The 20,003-nt window shown below is 41.7% G+C and overlaps 1 protein-coding gene across 1 annotated transcript in view; it reads right to left on the reverse strand.

The window, feature by feature from the left end:
- The window catches only part of LOC115107163 (E3 ubiquitin-protein ligase MYCBP2), a 310,312-nt gene that overhangs the window by 49,320 nt on the left and 240,989 nt on the right, over positions 1-20,003 (reverse strand). Inside the window, 14 exon segments of the mRNA XM_029630721.2 lie at positions 5,079-5,345; positions 5,530-5,610; positions 5,737-5,826; positions 5,934-6,173; positions 6,802-6,867; positions 6,996-7,220; positions 7,879-8,035; positions 14,628-14,718; positions 14,721-14,787; positions 15,239-15,397; positions 17,039-17,238; positions 17,716-17,873; positions 18,083-18,250; positions 18,604-18,848. Of these exon segments, the coding sequence (XP_029486581.2) occupies positions 5,079-5,345; positions 5,530-5,610; positions 5,737-5,826; positions 5,934-6,173; positions 6,802-6,867; positions 6,996-7,220; positions 7,879-8,035; positions 14,628-14,718; positions 14,721-14,787; positions 15,239-15,397; positions 17,039-17,238; positions 17,716-17,873; positions 18,083-18,250; positions 18,604-18,848 (2,214 nt within the window).

Consider the following 20,003-nt stretch of genomic DNA (forward strand, 5'->3'; position numbering starts at 1 on the left):
TACAGTGTGTGCAAATGAGGTAAGATAAGGGAGGTAAGGCAATAAATAGGCCATAGTTGCGAAATAATTACAATTTAGCAATTAAACACTGGAGTGATAGATGTGCAGAAGATGAATGTGCAAGTAAAGATACTGGGGTGCAAAGGAAAACAAAAATAATAATAGTATGGGGGTGAGGTAGTTGGATGGGCTATTTACAGATGGGCTATGACAGATGCAGTGATCTGTGAGCTGCTCTGACAGCTGGTGCTTAAAGTTAGTGAGGGAGATATAGATCTGTAACAGTTTGCGTCTAGAGTGTCTCCCCCTTTGAAGAGGGGAATGACCGAGGCAGCTTTCCAATCTTTGGGGATCTCAGACAATACAAAAAAGAGGTTGAACAGGCTAGTAAAATGGGTTGCAACAATTGCGGCGGATAATAGATTTTGCAGCTCTTTCAGAACATTGGCTATCTGGATTTGGGTGAAGGAGAAATGCGGGGGGCTTGGGCAAGTTGCTGTGGGGGATGCAGGGCTGTTGACCGGGTAGGGGTAGCCAGGTGGAAAGCATGGCCAGACGTAGAAAAATGCTTGAAATTCCCAATTATAGTGGATTTATTGGGCAGCTGGGAGGAGGTGTTCTCATTCGCCATGGACTTTACAGTGTTCCAGAACTTTTGGGGAGTTTGTGCTACAGGATGCAAATTTCTGTTTGAAAAAGCTAGCCTTGTCTTTCCTAACTGCCTGTGTATGAATGTTTTTGTGCTGGTCAAGGGCAGTCAGGTCTGGAGTGAACCAAGGACTATATGTGTTCCTGGTTCTAATTTTTTTTTTAATGGGGCATGCTTATTTAAGATGGTGAGGAAAGCACTTCTAAAGAATAACCAGGCATCCTCTACTGACGGAATGAGGTCGTTTGACCGCAGACCCATTAAGGACGCAGGCAATGAGGCAGTGATCGCTGAGATCCTGGTTGAAGACAGCAGAGGTGTATTTGGAGGGCAGGTTGGTTAGGATGATATCTATGAGGGTGCCCGTGTTTGCGGATTTGGGGTTGTACCTGGTAGGTTCATTGATAATTTGTGTGAGATTGAGGGCATCTAGCTTAGATTGTAGGACAGCCGGGGTGTTAAGCATGTCCCAGTTTAGGTCACCTAACAGTACGAGCTCTGACGATAGATGGGGGGCAATCAATTCACATATGGTGTCCAGGGCACAGCTGGGGGCAGAAGGTGGTCAATAGCAAGCAGCAACGGTGAGAGACTTGTTTCTGGAAAGGTGGATTGTTTGGGTATAGTATGACAGAACTCTGCAGGCTATCTCTGCAGTAGATTTCAACTCCACCCCCTTTGGCAGTTCTGTCTTGTTGGAAAATGTTATAGTTAGGAATGGAAATTTCAGGGTTTTTGGTAGCCTTCCTAAGCCAGGATTCAGACACTACTAGGACATCCGGGTTGGCAGTGTGTGCTAAAGCAGTGAATAAAACAAATTTAGGGAGGAGGCTTCTCATGTTAACCTGTTGGTACTAGGGGGCAGTATTTTAATTTTTGAAAAAACTAAGTTCCCATTTTAAACAGGATATTTTGTCAGGAAAAGATGCTAGAATATGCATATAATTGACAGCTTAGGATAGAAAACACTAACGTTTCCAAAACTGTAAAGATATTGTCTGTGAGTATAACAGAAAAATCCAATCCGGAAGTGCCCCAGGTTTTGAAAGCACTGCTTTCCAATGACTCCCTATTTGGCTGTGAATGTACCATCAACGAGCTTACGCTTTCTACGTATTCCCCAAGGTGTCTACAGCATTGTGACGTAGTTTTACGCATTTCTGTTGAAGAATAGCCGCAGGCTATACATTGCGTAAGTGGTCACATGGTGGCTCCGAGAGAGATTCTCGCGTAAAATACAGAGGTAGCCATTACTTCAATCGGTCCTAGAGAAAAACAAATTGTCCCGACGGATATATTATCGAATAGATATTAGAAAAACACCTTGAGGATGGATTCTAAACGACGTTTGCCATGTTTCTGTCGATATTATGGATTATGGATATTACGGCGTTGTGGTGACCACAATTTCCGGGCGATTTCTCAGCCAAACGTGAAGAACAAACGGAGCTGTTTCGACTACAAAAATAATATTTTGGGAAAAAATAAACTTTGGCTATCTACCTGGGAGTCTCGTGCGTGAAAACATCCGAAGTTCATCAAAGGTAAACAATTTAATTTGATTGATTTTCTGATTTCCGTGACAAGGTTGCCTGCTGCTAGCAAGGCATAATGCTATGCGAGGCTATGATAAACTTACACAAATGCTTGTCTAGCATTGGCTGTAAAGCATATTTTGAAAATCTGAGATGACAGGGTGATTAACAAAAGGCTAAGCTGTGTTCCAATATATTTCACTTGTGATTTTCATGAATAGGAAGATTTTCTAGGAAGATTTATGTCCGTTGCGTTATGCTAATTCGTGTCAGGCGATGATTACGCTCCCGGGATCCGGATTTGAGTCACAAGAAGTTTTAACATGCATGAAACCAAGGCTTTTACGGTTACAGAAGTCAACAACTGAGAGCGCCTGGAGAATGGGAGTGGAGCTAGGCACTGCAGGGCCTGGATTAACCTCTACATCACCAGAGGAACAGAGGAGGAGTAGGATAAAGGTACGGCTAAAGACAAAAGTGCGTTCGGAACAGAGAGTAAAAGGAGCAGGTTTCTGGGCACGGAAGAATAGATTCAAGGCATGATATACAGCCACGGGTATGGTAGGTGAATACAGTGGAGGTAAATACAGTGTGAATACAGTGGAGGTAAACCTAGGCATTGAGTGACGATGAGAGAGGTATTGTCTCTAGAGTAGAGGTCGACCGATTAATCGGAATGGCTGATTAATTAGGGCGATTTCAAGTTTTCATAACAATCTGTAATCGGAATTTTTGGACACCGTTACATTGCACTCCACAAGGAGACAGCGTGGCAGGCTGAATACCTGTTATGCGAGTGCAGCAAGGAGTCACGTAAGGTGCTAGCTTGTCCTGCTTTGCATATAATCAATGCGGTGCCTGTTAATTTATCATTGAATCACAGCCTACTTCGCCAAACGGGTGATTTAACAAGTGCATTCGCGAAAAAAGCACTGTCGTTGCACCAATGTGTACCTAACCATAAATATCAATGCCTTTCTTAAAATCAACACACATGTATATATTTTTAAACCTGCATATTTAGTTAATATTGCCTGCTAACATGAATTTATTTCAAATCGGGACTTCAACTAGTGTCACTTCTCTTGCGTTCTGTGTAAGCAGAGGCAGGGTTCCAGCAGCAGTTTGGGCCGCCTGGCTCATTGCGAACTGTGTGAAGACCATTTCTTCCTAACAAAGACCGTAATTAATTTGCCAGAATTGTACACAATGATGACATAACATTGAAGGTTGTGCAACGTAACAGCAATATTTAGACTTAGGGATGCCACCCGTTAGATAAAATGCATAACTGTTCCGTATTTCACTGAAAGAATAAACGTTTTGTTTTCGAAATGATGTTTCCGGATTTGACCATATTAATGACCTAAGGCTCGTATTTCTGTGTGTTTATTATAATTAAGTCTATGATTTGATAGAGCAGTCTGACTGAGCGGTGGTGGTAGGCAGCAGCACGCTCGTAAGCATTCATTCAAACAGCACTTTCTTGCATTTGCCAGCAGCTCTTCGCTGTGCTTCAAGCATTGTGCTGTTTATGACTTCAAGCCTATCAACTCCCAAGATTAGGATGGCAATACTAAAGTACCTATTAGAACATACAATAGTCAAAGGTATATTAAATAGAAATGGTATAGAGAAATAGTCATATAATAACTACAACCTAAAACTTCTTACCTGGGAATATTGAAGAATCATGTTAAAAGGAACCACCAGCTTTCATATGTTCTGAGCAAGGAACTTAAACGTTAGCTTTTTTACACTTTGACATTCTTCTCTAACACTTTGTTTTTGCATCATTTAAACCAAATTGAACATGTTTCATTACTTATTTGAGACTAAATTGATTTTATTGATGTATTACGTTAAAATAAGTGTTCATTCAGTATTGTTGTAATTGTCATTATTACAAATATATAAATAAAAAATACGCCATCTTGGATTACTCAAGAACAGAAGCATGCTGACGCCCTTAGAGGCATGTTTCTCGTCCATAACATATTTCTATCTGAAAGTTCAAAAATGCTGCATCCTGCTGAATGCGCTCCAGGTTGTTAGCTATAGCTAGCTAATGAGGTAACATGACTGAACAAGGTGTAGCCTAAACAAATGATTAACGGTCCGGTCAGCAAGTAGCCTAGATTTAGAACGGCCAGCGATATGCTTAATGAATGCAAAATGTGGTCCGCCAATGAACAATCGGAATAAAAAAAAACTTAGCACCGGTATTATATCTTCATCATATCTTTTGAACGGCAATGCTGTTTTCTCTGAGGAAAAGAGGGAGACTTGGTTAGTCGGGCAACAAAACCTAGCTATGAAATGCAGTGGGTAAAGTGCGAGGGTTGAGTGAGACTACAAAATCTAAAACCTTTCTTTACTCAAGGGAGAGAAAAACATAGCTAGACTATTGTTTTACTATTAAACTTAATGCTAATATTGTTTTTAATTTCATAAAGCAGCTTGTGTTTCATAACCAAGCAAAGGGTATATAACTAGAAGGCTGGTGGTGACTGATTAGCTATGGGGAAGCAAGAGTCGTCTGCACGATGTGTATAATCGGAAGCGGAGTCAGAACGGAGCCTGTCTGCCCACACTCATCGCTTGCTCCCAGGCAGCTCACCAGCTGATGAAGGACGGGTCCTTTCCACTAATGAACAGAACTGGGCTGCACATCTGTGCTTCTAATATTAATTGTGCTTATCACTGAAATGCTCTCAATCTCTCCAAAAACTATTGTCCAGTCCACTTAGTAGTCAGATTTTAGTGCCAGAGATTTTTTGGGGGTTCTAGTTTTTTCTACTTAGCCAGCTATCTCTCGTCAATTACCACTGAAAAATAGGTGTTTTTAGTCTATTTTAGTCACAATTCTTGATGACGAAAAGAACACTTCCCACCTGTCTCTGGACACGCGGCGAGGCCGTGTGCAGCAGCGAGAACAGGTCCTGCATCAGTGTTAGCTGCTGGGCCAGGTATTGGCGGCCCACGTTGGAGCCGCTCAGTGCCAGCACCATGGAGAGCAACTCGAAGCAGTAGGCGTCTGAGGAGGCGTCGTCATCGCTGGGCTGCGAGTTGGCGTTTTCCTTGCTGGAGATGGCATGCTCCCATTCCTCACGCACACGGGTCGCCTCCATGCGAATGGCCTGGACTATGTGGGCACACACCTAGAAGGGGGAAGGGTGAGGGAAGCGAAAGAGGGATATGAAGTCAATTTAAAGTGTTAAGATAACATGGAGAGGGTAAGCAGAGTCAGGGGCTTGAACCCGGTCCCTCAAAGCCTGCTACTGAGGATTATTGTAGTCAGAGATCACATTGTATTGTAGTTTTATATTGTAGGAGACTACTGACCTGTTTCTGCAGGTTGGTCAGCTTGCTCCGACTGAAAATTATGCCCACCATGTGTTCCTTCAGGTCTGCATCTGAAGGCGCCTGATGACAGGTAAACAATAACATGTAAACAACAATATTTATCATCTTAATTTGCTAAAAAAGTTACAGTGTGAAATAGTGGGTGAAAAAGGATGGGAACCCCTGGTATACAGCATGACCACTGACCTTATCCTCTCCTTCTGGTGATGACAGCAGGTTCTTCTCCTCCTGTTCAGGGGTGGGCTCAGCATCTCCGCAGATCAGCTTCCCAAACACCTACATACACACACACACACACCAACGGTAAAACTTTAACCTAGCCAATTCTCTTAGATCTAAAGTGAACATTTTGACCCCATAGTGTGATTGACAGTTGAACCGACCTGTGAGGTAATGAGGCGGAACACGCGGAGTGTCTCGGCCTCACAGTTCTTCTGTTGGGCCACGCTGGCCGAGATCTGCCCCGCAATCTTGATGCTCTCGCCCTCCTTCCATCCCAACACCTTGACCTGGCGCACCCGCAGCGTGTTCTCGGGCCCCTTCAGCTCCACCTTGATCACATGGTGGTCTCCCCCAGGAACCTCGCTGGTCACCCAGCCCATGTGACGCGAGTCGAGGTCGATCTGGAGAGAGGTGGGGAGAAGGGATTGGTGAGTTAAGGTTGTGTTGACTTTGTGTTGCTTTTCTTTTGTTCCTTCTTTTGAAAACAGATTTTTAATTTACGTACAGTAAATTACAATACACATTGTACAGAAGGGCTTTAATTGCTGTAAGATTGCCATATCCTGTAGTACAGTGGTTAGCTATATTAGGCTGTATCTCAATTATATTCCCAATTAGTAGTGCAATACATATAGTGACCTACTTTTAACCAGAGGCACAGCTTAGGGTGATTATTTAAGTCCTTTCCTTATTTACACAACATACCCAATCAGATGCCTGGGGCTGGTCTGGCGTGTAAAGCCATGGCCTGCAGCACATATGTGTTAATTAATGTGTTGTGAAATCTGTTGTGAATATATTGTAATGTTTTTAAAATTGTATATAAGTGCCTTAATTTTGCTGGAGCCCAGGAAGCTAATGGGGTTCCATAATAAATACAAATACATATTCAGTGTGTGTTACCGTGGGTATGAATCCAACTGCTCCTATGTCTGTGTCCCATTCAATGCATCGCTCTCCTTCACGTTCATAACTTGGGGGATTTTTTAAAATGTATTTTTAGAAAATTACAAAAATAAGAGGCCAAACCTGTTTGATTCTGCAGAGGTCCTCCACGGCTTTGCCACACAGGAACGTCACGGAGGTGACTTTGTTCTGTGAAGTGAGATTGATATTAAAGCCGATCTTCTCTATGAAAAGACAATTTTCCATTAATCTTAGATTGTGGCATCTGATTAATTTGATTTTGGAGAAATACGTCCCTTTCAGTCCTCCCTACTCACCCCGATATCGCGGGAGTTGTCCACGTGCACGGTGACGTAGGAGGCGTTGATGCCCTTGACGCAGCTGATGGTGATGCTCTTGGTCTTGTTTTTGTCCTCATCTCCCGACTCCCAAAAGGTCTCAGTGGAGCCGTCCGTTAGGCTGCCAATCATGGCAGGTCGGCTGGACGTCTTGATGTCCACCAAGATGGTCAGGTCCTTCAGACTGGTCACCAGGCACAGCTCCTGGAAGGTCAAATGATGTTCAACACCTCCCAGCTATATAGATAAATAAGATTTATTGGACAATTTAGAAATTAACATTTCAGCCACACAAGTGGATACAATGCATTTAAAATCATAGAGGATAACAGAAAAGATTTTACAATTTAGCTAGCAATCCTAAATGTTTTTATTTCAGCCACACAAGTGGATACAACACATTTAAAAACAATGTAGTTACTCATAAACCTAGTCCCACAAAAAAGTTATCATTTTATCAATAAAGAAGGTCCAGAGTCATGTTCATTAGGCACTAAACGGAAGAAAGCAGACTGAAAATAGGAGGGATACCAGGACTTAAGAAATAACATTTTAAAAACATTTTTGTTTTTGCATTCCCTAATGAACACGACTCAGGTATCTGTTGTGTTGGTCTGCACCTTGGGTCTCAGACAGCATTTGTGGTACCTGACTCACCTAGTCTCTTCTTTACCTGCTTTCATAAGGTCAAGCTAGCCACCACAAAACATCATGGGCCAGTTTCCCAGATCCAGCCCTGGTTTAAAAATCATTCTCAAAGGAGATTCCCTATTTGAATAACTTCTTACTCCACTACTAGGCTTAATATGGGTCCGGGAAAACAGCCCTATGAGTGTGGCTCTCCTATTGGGTTCTGTCTCACCTGGCTCATGGCCTCGTAGCCAGACTGCACACTGATGTTGAAGCTCTCCTCGCTGTCGCCATCGTCCGACTTGGACAGGATGTTGTTGATGTGGTGGAACACGTTGCTCTGGTGCAGGAACTGGTGGTCTGACTGTTTGAACTTCAGACTCCAACACCTGATAGAAAGGGGGGCACACTCCGGGTCAACGATGAGATCACGCACTCACATTGATCAGTATACAGTGGTAGCTAAGTTGGTTGGAGAATGGTGCACCCATAGGCGCCTGAGCAATGGAGAAAACGGAGCAGCTGCACCACCACTTTCAAATATATATATTTTTGCAACCCCACTCTATTACTAGAAAATTATCCATTTGTAATTTTCATTGATTTAATGTTTTGAACTAGTCTGTATTAAAATATTTTAGAATTAAGATTGCATTTTGCACCCCCAACCCCCGTCGCCTCAAGTTGAATGGTTTTGACCACTAAAGTTTTGCTTCACTTCCGCGCGACATACTGTTTTGGTTCAGTGCAGTTAATAGAAAGTGCTAGTTACACCGCTGGTGTTAAAATGAAAAAGAACTGCAAAGGAAAATGGTTTATTTATTTTGTTGTGCTGTTACATTTGTATTGTTGTTTCATGTCCAATGCACTCAGGGTGTTAAATATAATTTGAGAGTAAATTCATTGTATAATTTCACTTTGCCTGTAAGAACCAAATACATTTTTTTATAAAGTGCCTTTTACATCAGCAGATGTCACAAAGTGTTATAGAGAAACCCAGCCTATTACCCAAAACAGCAAGCAATGCAGATGTAGATGCACGGTGGATAGGAAAGACTCCCTAGAAAGGCAGGAACCTAGGAAGAAACCTATAGTGAGGAACCAGGCTCTGAGGGGTGGCCAAGCCTCTTCTAGCAAAGCAGGGTGGAGATTATAAGAGTACATGGGCATGTCTGATTAGGCTTTGCTGTGTCGCAGCCTCTGGATTGAGTAGCCTTATCTTCCATCAGCCAATTCATGTTAGGTAGCTCGTGGGCTGTTAATGAGAAGCTCGCAAGTAGATACAGAGAAATAATCAGTATGCCTAATATTACATGATTAAATCTAGGGGTGTAATGGTACTCTTATTGTACCAAAAACTGTCCGCTACGGGAAGCTCGGTTTGCACTGTGAACTCGAATGAATAAATATTTTAAAAAACACTAGGCCTATAGGCTATGCCTGCATTGTATGCCCTTGAGTAAATCTGAGCTGTAAAAACCATTTCAGGCTATTCCGTTAAACAACAATAGCAATGCGCACATTGTAATCAAAATTCAAATCTTAATTGGCGCATTTCAAACTGACATTTTTGTGAGGCGCAGCCGAGAACTAGTTCTGTACGATGACGAATGGTGGGGTCATTTCACCAGGATGATCCTCCATCATCGTAAAACCCAAATTTCCTCTCATCTTAAGAAGGCACGATTCTCAAGGTAGGCTTCAGTAGAATGGTGTGTGGTTATAAGAACCAAAACGCAATCACATTATGTATGCCGTGCTGTACTTTGTCTCTATTCATCAAATTCGGCTTACACAGAAACAAATTACGCAGAATGAATATGAATAGCTCGCAAGACCGTTTATTTTTATGAAGTAGCTCTTTTGAAATAAATGGTTGGAGTCCCCTGCTCTAGCCCAAACCGTTCAAATATGACTCATATTACTGGAGCAAAAATGTATTATTTTAATTGCAGATTCAGGGTGAAATATATATATATATATATATATATATAGCTGCCCAAAAATATCACATTTTCTTATGATTCATTAATAATATGTTTGCATGTGAACATAATCTATGGCCAGATGTTTATGCAAAAATGTTCAAGTTGACAGTTCAATGCCCTACCTGATAACACTGCCATATTGAGAAAGAAAATGGATGTTTTGTGGGTCACAGGGTTGGTAGGGTTTCATAGCTATCAATTCATTATTGGGCGTGGGATTTTCAGGGAAGGGAGTAGAATAGTAATCTAGTCATCAAAACACTTTTTCAATCGAATTTATTGTGCCAAAACCAAAGAAAAATACAGTGCCTTCAGAAAGAAAGTATTCAAACACTGACTTACTCCACATTTTGTTGGATGGATTATTCTTTCTCTCACGCCTCTACACAATACCCCATAATGACAAAGTGAAAACATGTTTTTAGAAGCATTTTCAAATGTATTGAAAATTAAATCCAGACAATCTCATTTACATAAGTATTTACACCCCTGAGTCAATACTTTAAAGAAACACCTTTGGCATCGATTACAGCTGTGAGTCTTTCTGGCTGAGTCTCTAAGAGCTTTCCACAATTGGATTGTGCAATATTTGCCAATTATTATTTTCAAAATTCCTTCAAATTGGTTGTTGACCATTGCTAGACAACCATTTTCAGGTCTTGCCATAGATTTCCAAGTAGATTTAAGTTAAAACTGTAACTCGGTCAGTCAAGAACATACACCGTCTTATTGGTAAGCAACTCCAGTGTAGATATGTTAAATAAAGGTTAAACAAAAATAAATAACAATTTTGGCCTTATGTTTTAGGTTATTGTCCTGCAGAAAGATCTTGTGGAATTCATCTTTGAATTGATGGTGCCGGAGGAGGAGATGGCTGCTGTTTTACGGGCTCCTAACCAATTTGCTGTCGTGTGTGTTTTTTTCCTGTTATTTGTCATTTATTTTGTACACAATGTTTCTGCCTCCGTCTCTTTACGACCGAAAAGAGCTTCTGGATATCAGGACAGCGATTACTCACCTCGTTCTGGAATAATATTTTTTTTCTTTAACGAGTCGGATGCAAAGGATTTACTTCAGACACCCCACAAGGCCCAAATCCCCGTCATTCACATGAAGAAATGACTTAAATGTAAGAAGAGACGGAGATATCGGGGACGTAGGTCAGGGTGCCTTGTAAGGATCCGACGGCGAGTGAGTAACCCCCCTCTACCATCAGTCCTAATAGCCAAAATCATTGGATTACAAAATGGATGAGCTCCAATAAAGACTATCCTACCAAAGGGACATTAAAAACTGTAATATCTTATATTTCACCGAGTTGTGGCTGAACGACGACATGGATAGCATATAGCTGGCTGGGTGTTCGGTCTATTAGCAAGAAAGACAGCTGGTGTACGAAATCTAATATTAAGGAAGTATCTAGGTTGTGCTCGCCTGAGGTAGATTATTTCATGATAAGGTGTTAACCACACTATTTACCAAGAGAGTTTTCATCTATATTTTTCATAGCAGTCTATTTACCACCACGAATCGATGTCGGCACTAAGATCGCACTCAACGAGCTGTTTAAGGCCATAAACAAACAAGAAAATGTTCATCCAGAGACAGTGCTCGCTCCTAGTGGCCGGGGACTTTAAAGGAGGGAAACTTAAATCTGTTTTTACCTCATTTCTACCAGCATGTTAAATGGGCAAGCAAAGGAAAAGAAATACTAGACCACCTTTACTCCACACAGAGACACAAATTGGAGCACATACAGTAGTTCCTCCGTTAAAAGTTGTGGGACACCTTGAGTGCTGCTGCAGAATTCTGTGGCACGTCATTTAATTGCTAGACATTTTTTCTGTTACTGCAAGTTATTGCTAGTTTGACCACCAGAGGGCATCTTTGAGAAGCATTTGATAGTGTTCCGTATTGGCATTACCAGAGAAATTAAAACCTTTTCTGTAATAACATAGTATATGGGATTGATTCGAATAAATGTGGCTTAATTAATTAGATTAATATTATGGTGTTTCTATTCAGAGAAAAACGAAAACCATTAGGATGGAATCGAAAATATGGCACTGTACATTATGACGGTCAGGAGTAGGATTCTAAATTGTTTGCCTTCACAAGACAACTTTGTTCCAATATTTCTGTAAATCAGTGATATTTAATTCCCATAGTAATTCGTTATGGATCCATAACTAAATCAACATCTGCATTTTGAAAGACTATTTTTTATCATTATTGTATTAACGAAATGTGTTTACTTGTTTATTAGGCTACTGTGCAGTCTACAATACATACTGTAGTAAACATGGGAAAGTGCCTAATTCCTTACATAAGGGAGAGCAGACTATGTCTGTACTACAGACCGCAGGGCACGTGGAAGACCAGTGTTATTTCATAGTTGTGATGTCTTCACTATTATTCTACAATGTAGAAAATAGTAAAAATAAAAATACTGGGATGAGTTGGTGTATCCTCATTTTTGACTGGGACTTGACTGGAACCACTTGATATGATTGGTCATATAAAAACATTGGGACTCAAATGCGTAATGAGCGCTCTAACCCCCTTGTGGTGCTCTGGCGCAATGAAGTCGTGACGCTGGGTACCTCTAAGTCCTGCGGTGTAAGCTTGCAACGTTTAACTTCTTCGATATAGGGGGCGCTCTTTTAATTTTTGGATAAAAAAACGTTCCCGTTTTAAACAAGATATTTTGTCATGAAAATATGCTCGACTATGCATATAATTAACAGCTTTGGAAAGAAAACACTCTGACGTTTCCAAAACTGCAAAGATATTGTCTGTGAGTGCCACAGAACTAATGCTACAGGCGAAACCAAGATGAAATTTCATACAGGAAGTGCCCCAGATTTTGAATGCGCTGTGTTCCAATGTCTCCTTATATGGCTGTGAATACGCCTACACTTTCTGTCGTTTCCCCAAGGTGTCTGCAGCATTGTGACGTATTTGTAGGCATATCATTGGAAGATTGACCATAAGAGACTACATTTACCAGGTGCCCGCTTGGTGTCCTCCGTCGAAATTATTGCGTAATCTCCAGCTACATGCATTTTTCCCTTTCGTTCAGAGGAGAAACCTAACTGCCACGAATGATTTATCATCGAATAGATATGTGAAAAACACCTTGAGGATTGATTCTAAACGTTTGCCATGTTTCTGTCGATATTATGGAGTTAATTTGGAAAAAAGTTTGGTGTTATAATGACTGAATTTTCGTTTTTTTTTCTTAGCCAAATGTGATGAACAAAACGGAGCGATTTCTCCTACACAAATAATATTTTGGGAAAAACTGAACATTTGCTATCTAACTGAGAGTCTCCTCATTGAAAACATCCAAAGTTCTTCAAAGGTAAATTATTTTATTTGAATGCTTTTCTTGTTTTTGTGAAAATGTTGCCTGCTGAATGCTAGGCTTAATGCTATGCTAGCTATCAATACTCTTATCTGAGATGACAGTGTTGTTAACAAAAGGCTAAGCTATTTATTTCATTTCATTTTTGATTTTCATGAATAGTTAACGTTGCGTTATGGTAATGAGCTTGAGGCTATGATTACGCTCCCGGACACGGGAGCCTTCCACAAGCTTCCCACAATAAGTTGGGTGAATTTTGGCCCATTCATCCTGACAGAGCTGGTGTAACTGAGTCAGGTTTGTAGGCCTCCTTGCTCGCACACACCTTTTCAGTTCTGCCCACAAATTTTCTATAGGATTGAGGTCAGGGCTTTGTAATGGCCACTCCAATACCTTGACGCTGTTGTCCTTAAGCCATTTTGCCACAACTTAGGAAGTATGCGTCGGGTCATTGTCCATTTGGAAGACCCATTTGCGAACCATCTTTACCTTGAGATGTTGCTTCAATATATGCACAAAACTTTCCTACCTCATGATGCCATCTATTTTGTGAAGTGCACCAGTCCCTTCAGCAGCAAAGCACCCCCACAACATGATGCTGACAAGCCTGTGCTTCATGGTTGGGATGGTGTTCTTCGGCTTGCAAGCCTCGCCATTTTTCATCCAAACATAATGATGCTCATTATGGCCAAACACTTCTATTTTGTTTCATCAGACCAGAGGACATTTCTCCAAAAAGTATGATCTTTGACCCCATGTGCAGTTACATACTGTAGTCTGGCTTTTTTATGGTGGTTTTGGAGCAGTGGCTTCTTCCTTGCGGAGCGGCCTTTCTGGTTATGTCGATATAGGGGTGGCAGGGTAGCCTAGTGGTTAGAGCGTTGGACTAGTAACTGGAAGGTTGCAAGTTCAAATCCCCGAGCTGACAAGGTACAAATATGTCGTTCTGCCCCTGAACAGGCAGTTAACCCACTGTTCCTAGGCCGTCATTTTGTTCTTAACTGACTTTCCTAGTTAAATAAAGGTAAAAAAAAAATAAAAAAATAGGACTCGTTTTACTGTGGATATAGATACTTTTGTAAATGTTTCCTCCAGCATCTTCACAAGGTCCTTTGCAGTTGTTCTGGGATTGATTTGCACTTTTCACACCAAAGTACGTTCATCTCTAGGAGACAGAATGTGTCTCCTTGCTGAGCGGTGTGATGGCTGCCTGGTCCCATGGTGTTTATACTTGCGTGCTATTGTTTGTACAGATGAACGTGGTACCTTCAGGCAATTGGAAATTGCTCCCAAGGATGAACCAGATGTGTGGAGGTCTACAATTTTTTTTGTGAGGTCTTGTCTGATTTATTTAGATTTTCCCATAATGTCAAGCAATGAGTTTGAAGGTAGGCCTTGAAATACATCCACAAGTACACCTTCAATTCACTCAAATGATGTCAATTAGCCAGAAGCTTCTAAAGCCATGGCATCATTTCAGGAATTTTCCAAGCTGTTTAAAAGATATAGCTTTCGTCTTATTGCAAGATAATATGCTCTGTCAAAGTGTATGGTTAAAATTATTTAGCTGAAGGCAGGTTTGAGTTTAAAGCGGAGGTGAACTTTGAGCAACAGGGGCCACCGTACCTGAGGGCCATCTGCTGCAGGGAGCTGCCACTAGGAAGTGACATCATGAGGTCAGAGATGGTCTGGAGGAGGCGGTGGAAGGTGTGTGGGAGGGGTGGGCGGCCTCCCCGGCAATCACAATGTCAGACAGCGGGTGCTCACACACTCCAAAGTCCCTCTCCTGTGTGTATGAAGAAAATATGATTGAAAAGTTTATAAAAACACACATATTAAGGATGAAATGACTTCAGACTATGTCTGAATATAGAAAATGTTTGTACTGGTACCTCAAATAAAAACATTTATGTATCCAGGTTTGTCTCATTGAGATAATCTAATTTGGAAGAGACCTGTTTCGCAAGAGACGACGCACGACCCCCCCCCCCCATGTCCTGGATTCTTAATCAATCAAATGTATTTATAAATCCCTTCTTACATCAGCTGATGTCACAAAGTGCTGTACAGAAACCCAGCCTAAAACTCCAAACAGCAAGCAATGAGAGGAACCAGGCTATGAGGGGTGGCCAGTCCTCTTCTGGCTGTGCCGGGTGGAGATTATAACAGAACATGGCCAAGATGTTCAAATGTTCATAGATGACCAGCAGGGTTAAATAATAATAATCAAACATCACCTGCTCAATCACAATTTCCTTGTTCCCATGGGCTTTATTTTCATCCTCCTCTTCTTCCTCGGGTTCAAATGGTGACGGGGTGAGGGAGGCGACAAAGTGCCACAGGATGTCGTGCAGCGAAGTGGTCTGGATGACGTTACACAGCAGCCAGTTGAATGCCTGAGGTGGATATGGGTTAGATGGTGGCTGTCCTTTTCAGTGCTTTTCAAACCACTAACCTAACCTTAACCTAATCTTAACCCTAGTACTACTACTTCAGAAAAATAAACATTTTAATCAGTTTATCATCTCAGATATTGCCTACACTTTGGTCCTTTCTAACAGGTCCGTCTAGCGACTACCACTGACACCTCAAAGAGGTTAGCCAATAGGCTAATCACATTAGCATTTGACATTACACAGCTAACTGTTTAATTGTGCTATACAACTGCAAATGCCCAGCTAGAGTAAGCATGAGACATTTTCCTATGGGAAATACTTAACTTCTTGGGGGCAGTATTGAGTAGCTTGGATGGTGCCCTGAGTAAACTGCCTGCTACTCTGTAGCTAATGATGCTAATATATGCATATTTTTAGTAGTATTAGATAGAAAACAAAGTTTCTAAAACTGTTTGAATGATGTCTGAGTATAATAGAACAACCAGGAAGTGGGAAATCTGAGGTTTGTAGTTTTTCAACTCTTTGCCAATCCAATATACAGTGTAAATGGGGTCATATTGCACTTCCTAAGGCATCCACTAGATGTCAACAGTCTTTAGAACTTTGTTTGAGGCTTCTACTGTGAAGGGGCAGATAATGAGAGGGGATTGAGTCAGAGGTCTGCCAGCAGCCTCGGTCTTGTGATGCGCGGTCAGAGAAAGTTACCTCTCGTTCCATTGCTTTTCTACAGACAAATTAATTCTCCGGTTGGGACATTATTGAAGATTTATGATAAAAACATCCTAAAGATTGATTCTATACTTCGTTTGACAAGTTTCTACGACTTGTAATATAACTTTTTAAACTTTTCGTCCGACTGGACCTGAACGCACTTTTGGATTTGTTTACCAAACACCCTAACAAAAGAAGCTATTTGGACATAAATGATGAACTTTATCAAACAAATCAAACATTTATTGTGGAACTGGGATTCCTGGGAGTGCATTCTGATGAAGATCATCAAAGGTAAGTGAATATTTATAATGCTATTTCTGACTAATGTTGACTGCACAATATGGCGGATATCTTTTTGGCTGCTTTGTTGTCTGAACGCTGTACTCAGATTATTGCATGGTTTGCTTTTTCCGTAAAGTTATGTGGCTCTCTGCAAAATCACCTCATGTTTTAGAACTACTGAACGTAACGCGCCAATGTAAAATGAGATTTTATTTTATATAAATGCACTTTAGCCAACAAAACATACATGTATTGTGTACCATGTAGTCCTATGAGTGTCATCTGATGAAGATCATCAAAGGTTAGTGATTCATTTTTATCTCTATTTGTGGTTTTTGTGACTCCTCTCTCTGGAAAAATGGCTGTTTTTCTGCGACTTGGTGGTGACCTAATGTAAACGTTTGTGGTGCTTTCGCTGTAAAGCCTTTTTGAGATCAGACACTGTGGCTGGATTAATGAGAATTTTATCTTAAAAATGGTGCAAAATACTTGTATGCTTGAGGAATTTTATGAGATTTTGTTGTTTTGAATTTGCCCTCCACTTTCACTGGTTGTTGGCGAGGTGGGACGCTACCGTCCCACATATCCCAGAGAAGTTAATGTACACCATCATGTGTACATTAAGAGTATCTTTGACAGACGTACCTCCATGGCGAAGACCCTGCAGGCAGACTTGCGGAGGGCATGCTTCATGGCCACCTCCAGACCCTCCAGGTCGTGGTGCTGGATGACGAAGGCCAGGACAGGCCACTGGAAGTTCCTCTCGCCCTTACTGAGGGATCCATGGGCCGATATTAGACGGGACAGTTCCGGGGACGGGTGGCGCAACAGAGAGGAACCCACTTCTGGAGGGGAGGATAGTGTTACAATTAAGTGATAATGCCTGAGAAGCTGGTGTTTGGAGGATATATTGGCATGGGGGTTGTTAGGCCCGAGATGAAGTCTTTGGGGGCATTATCACTTATATACAACAGGTTTTAACCAATCATCTTTCAGGAATAGACCCACCAATTGTGTAAATATGATATAAATAACAAAACAATAAATACGGTATTACAAATGTCATGATGATTGGTAACACTTAGTAATTTGCAACCCTATTCCAGCTGACAATTACAAATAATTAATACTATGAAAAAAAATATATATAGTTACACTTCAATGTCTTTTTCATGCAATGACCATTACCATAATCATTATAATCATTTTGTAGTAAACACCAGGTACATGAGTTAATGGTGAAGTGTAGAATAACTTTTGTCTGCATCTAAAACTCGTAGTTTAATGGACTATACTGGTGGTTTAGGGGAAGGTTTACTCACCTGCATCCCCACTGTGGACTCTGCGTCTGGGCACGGCTTTGACCCTGGCCGGGGAGGCCGAATGCTGCTTGTCGTACTCAGAGGCCACCACAGAGTAGGACCTCTGGAACACCGTCCGCTTGGACAAGTCACTGTCTGTGATTGGGCTGGTCTCTAGACTGCAAGAGATACAACAAAGAAATGTTGACCATCTGTTTATGTCATAGATGACACATAAATACAACACACACACACACAGTCACACCACACTGGAACGAGTCTCTTTCACACAAACACGCACAGATATGAGACACACTACAACCACATACAACACACACATAGACATAATCAGTCTGCTCATCTCTACTCTCAAATAGAGGTGTGTTACCTGGGGGGCATGGATTTCATGTTGCTCTCGGGCTCCTCAAACACGTTGGGGCAAGCGTCAGGGGTGACTGAGATGTAGGGCGCAGGGACAGATGTGGAGCGCAGGTACCTCATCTCGTCCTGGAACAGGTTGTCATCTGTGTACCCACCAAAGTTCTCTGTGTGTTGCCTGGAAGAGAGGAGACAGGTTTACGTACATGTATCATATGTAGTTCAAAGATTTAGTGTTTAGGTTATGTGGATGCTACCTTATAGCAAATAAATGTTAAATTCCATGATGGTTTTCACTGTGTAACATGTTCACAGGACATGGGTAAGATACTACACACACAAAATGTATGATCATCCTCACTTGAATTAAAGTGGCCACAGCGCTTCAAGTGTAATGCTGTCCCAAAGGGCATAAAACTAAAGGAGGAGGAGACTGTTTAGGAAGCAAAAATAAAAGGAAATCACCTTTAATCTTTCCCCTCCCAGTCTCTCCAGTCATTTTGATCATCACAAAAGATATCCATCATTTACCTGGCCAGCGTCTGCAGGTAGAGGCAGCCGATCTTGTTGGGAATCTCGTCCGAGACACCCTCCTTGAGGCTGGGCAGTGTGGAGTGGAGCGGGCGAGGCGGGTGGTGGCACAGCAGGCTGGGCTCAGCAGCACTGCTTAAGGACAGCAGGAACAGGGCGTTGGCACGGATCACCTGGTGGGCCTCCATGGTGGGAAGCGCCCGTGGCGTCTTCACCTGCAGGGGCTTCTTCCTCGACTGCTTCACCTGGATGGGTAGGGAGGGTGGTTAGAGGTCACGGATGGGTTAGAGGGGAAAGCAGGTAGCCTAGCAGTTAAGGGCATTGGGCCAGTAACCAAAATGTTACTTAGCAAGGCACTTAACCTTAATTGCTCCTGTAAATCGCTCTGGATAAGAACTTCTGCTAAATGAATAAAATGTAGAGTTAAAGTTTGTGGTAATATTTGTAGGTAGAGGGCTGCGGGTCCCCAGAGAGATCATTGCGGCGCTGTCTGTATTTGTCATGCTTCTGTTGGAAGCGTGCGGTCAGATCAGACAACTTTGGGATTAAAATATTTTTTGTTATCCCTCAGATTATTTGGAAACGGTCATCTTTCTGCACTTTATGGGTCAGCTTACCTATTGTATTAAAAAGCATATCTTTGTCGCATTATTCACACACTCAGAATTCGCTGCTTCAAGTTAAGTAGCCTACCTCGCCTATCCTAGTTGGGTGTGCGAGATCAAGTGCGCCTAGTATAGGTGTGGTCTCAATGAAATAGAGTAGGCTGCCTATGCATTTCCAAGGAAATATACCTCCTAGTAGTTTACTACCTCGCCTATAAATAAATATTGATCAATCATATTTGTGACCCGTTTCAGGAAACTAGGCGTATGTTGCGGGTCACTATTTCACAGGAGAACCGTTTGAACGTAAACTTTTTAAAATAAATGTTTTATCAAAATGCGTTTGCCAGAAATGCCTTCTCGAACATGAACTTTCATGTGCCTTAATAACAAACTTGCATGCCATCTGTTAATACGAATACAATTGTTAAATTACGAGCCTAGTTTTTGCAAAAAAAATCAACAACCTTCCCGCTAGCCATAATGTGGTTGAGATAATGAGTGGGCTGGACATGCTGAGAGATGAGCATGCTTCTGTCGATTTGAGCATGTATGTGTTGGTAATCCTGTCTAACGCAGCTTTTTTTAATGTATTGTGTATTAAAGTGTTGCTCTCCACTTTTTGGAGGACTAAGTTTTGAAATCAGTGGAATTAGTGTATAATAGCTAAGGAGTTGGAGAAAACACCTGTCTCCGGATGACATCTTCAAACCAAGGGCAACCGACAGGAGACGCATCCAACCATGAATGATGTATACGGGTAAGATAGTCTAGCTAGCTACATTTTCAGATATT

Source organism: Oncorhynchus nerka, linkage group LG3 (assembly GCF_034236695.1).
Source record: "Oncorhynchus nerka isolate Pitt River linkage group LG3, Oner_Uvic_2.0, whole genome shotgun sequence".
NCBI lineage: Eukaryota > Metazoa > Chordata > Actinopteri > Salmoniformes > Salmonidae > Oncorhynchus > Oncorhynchus nerka.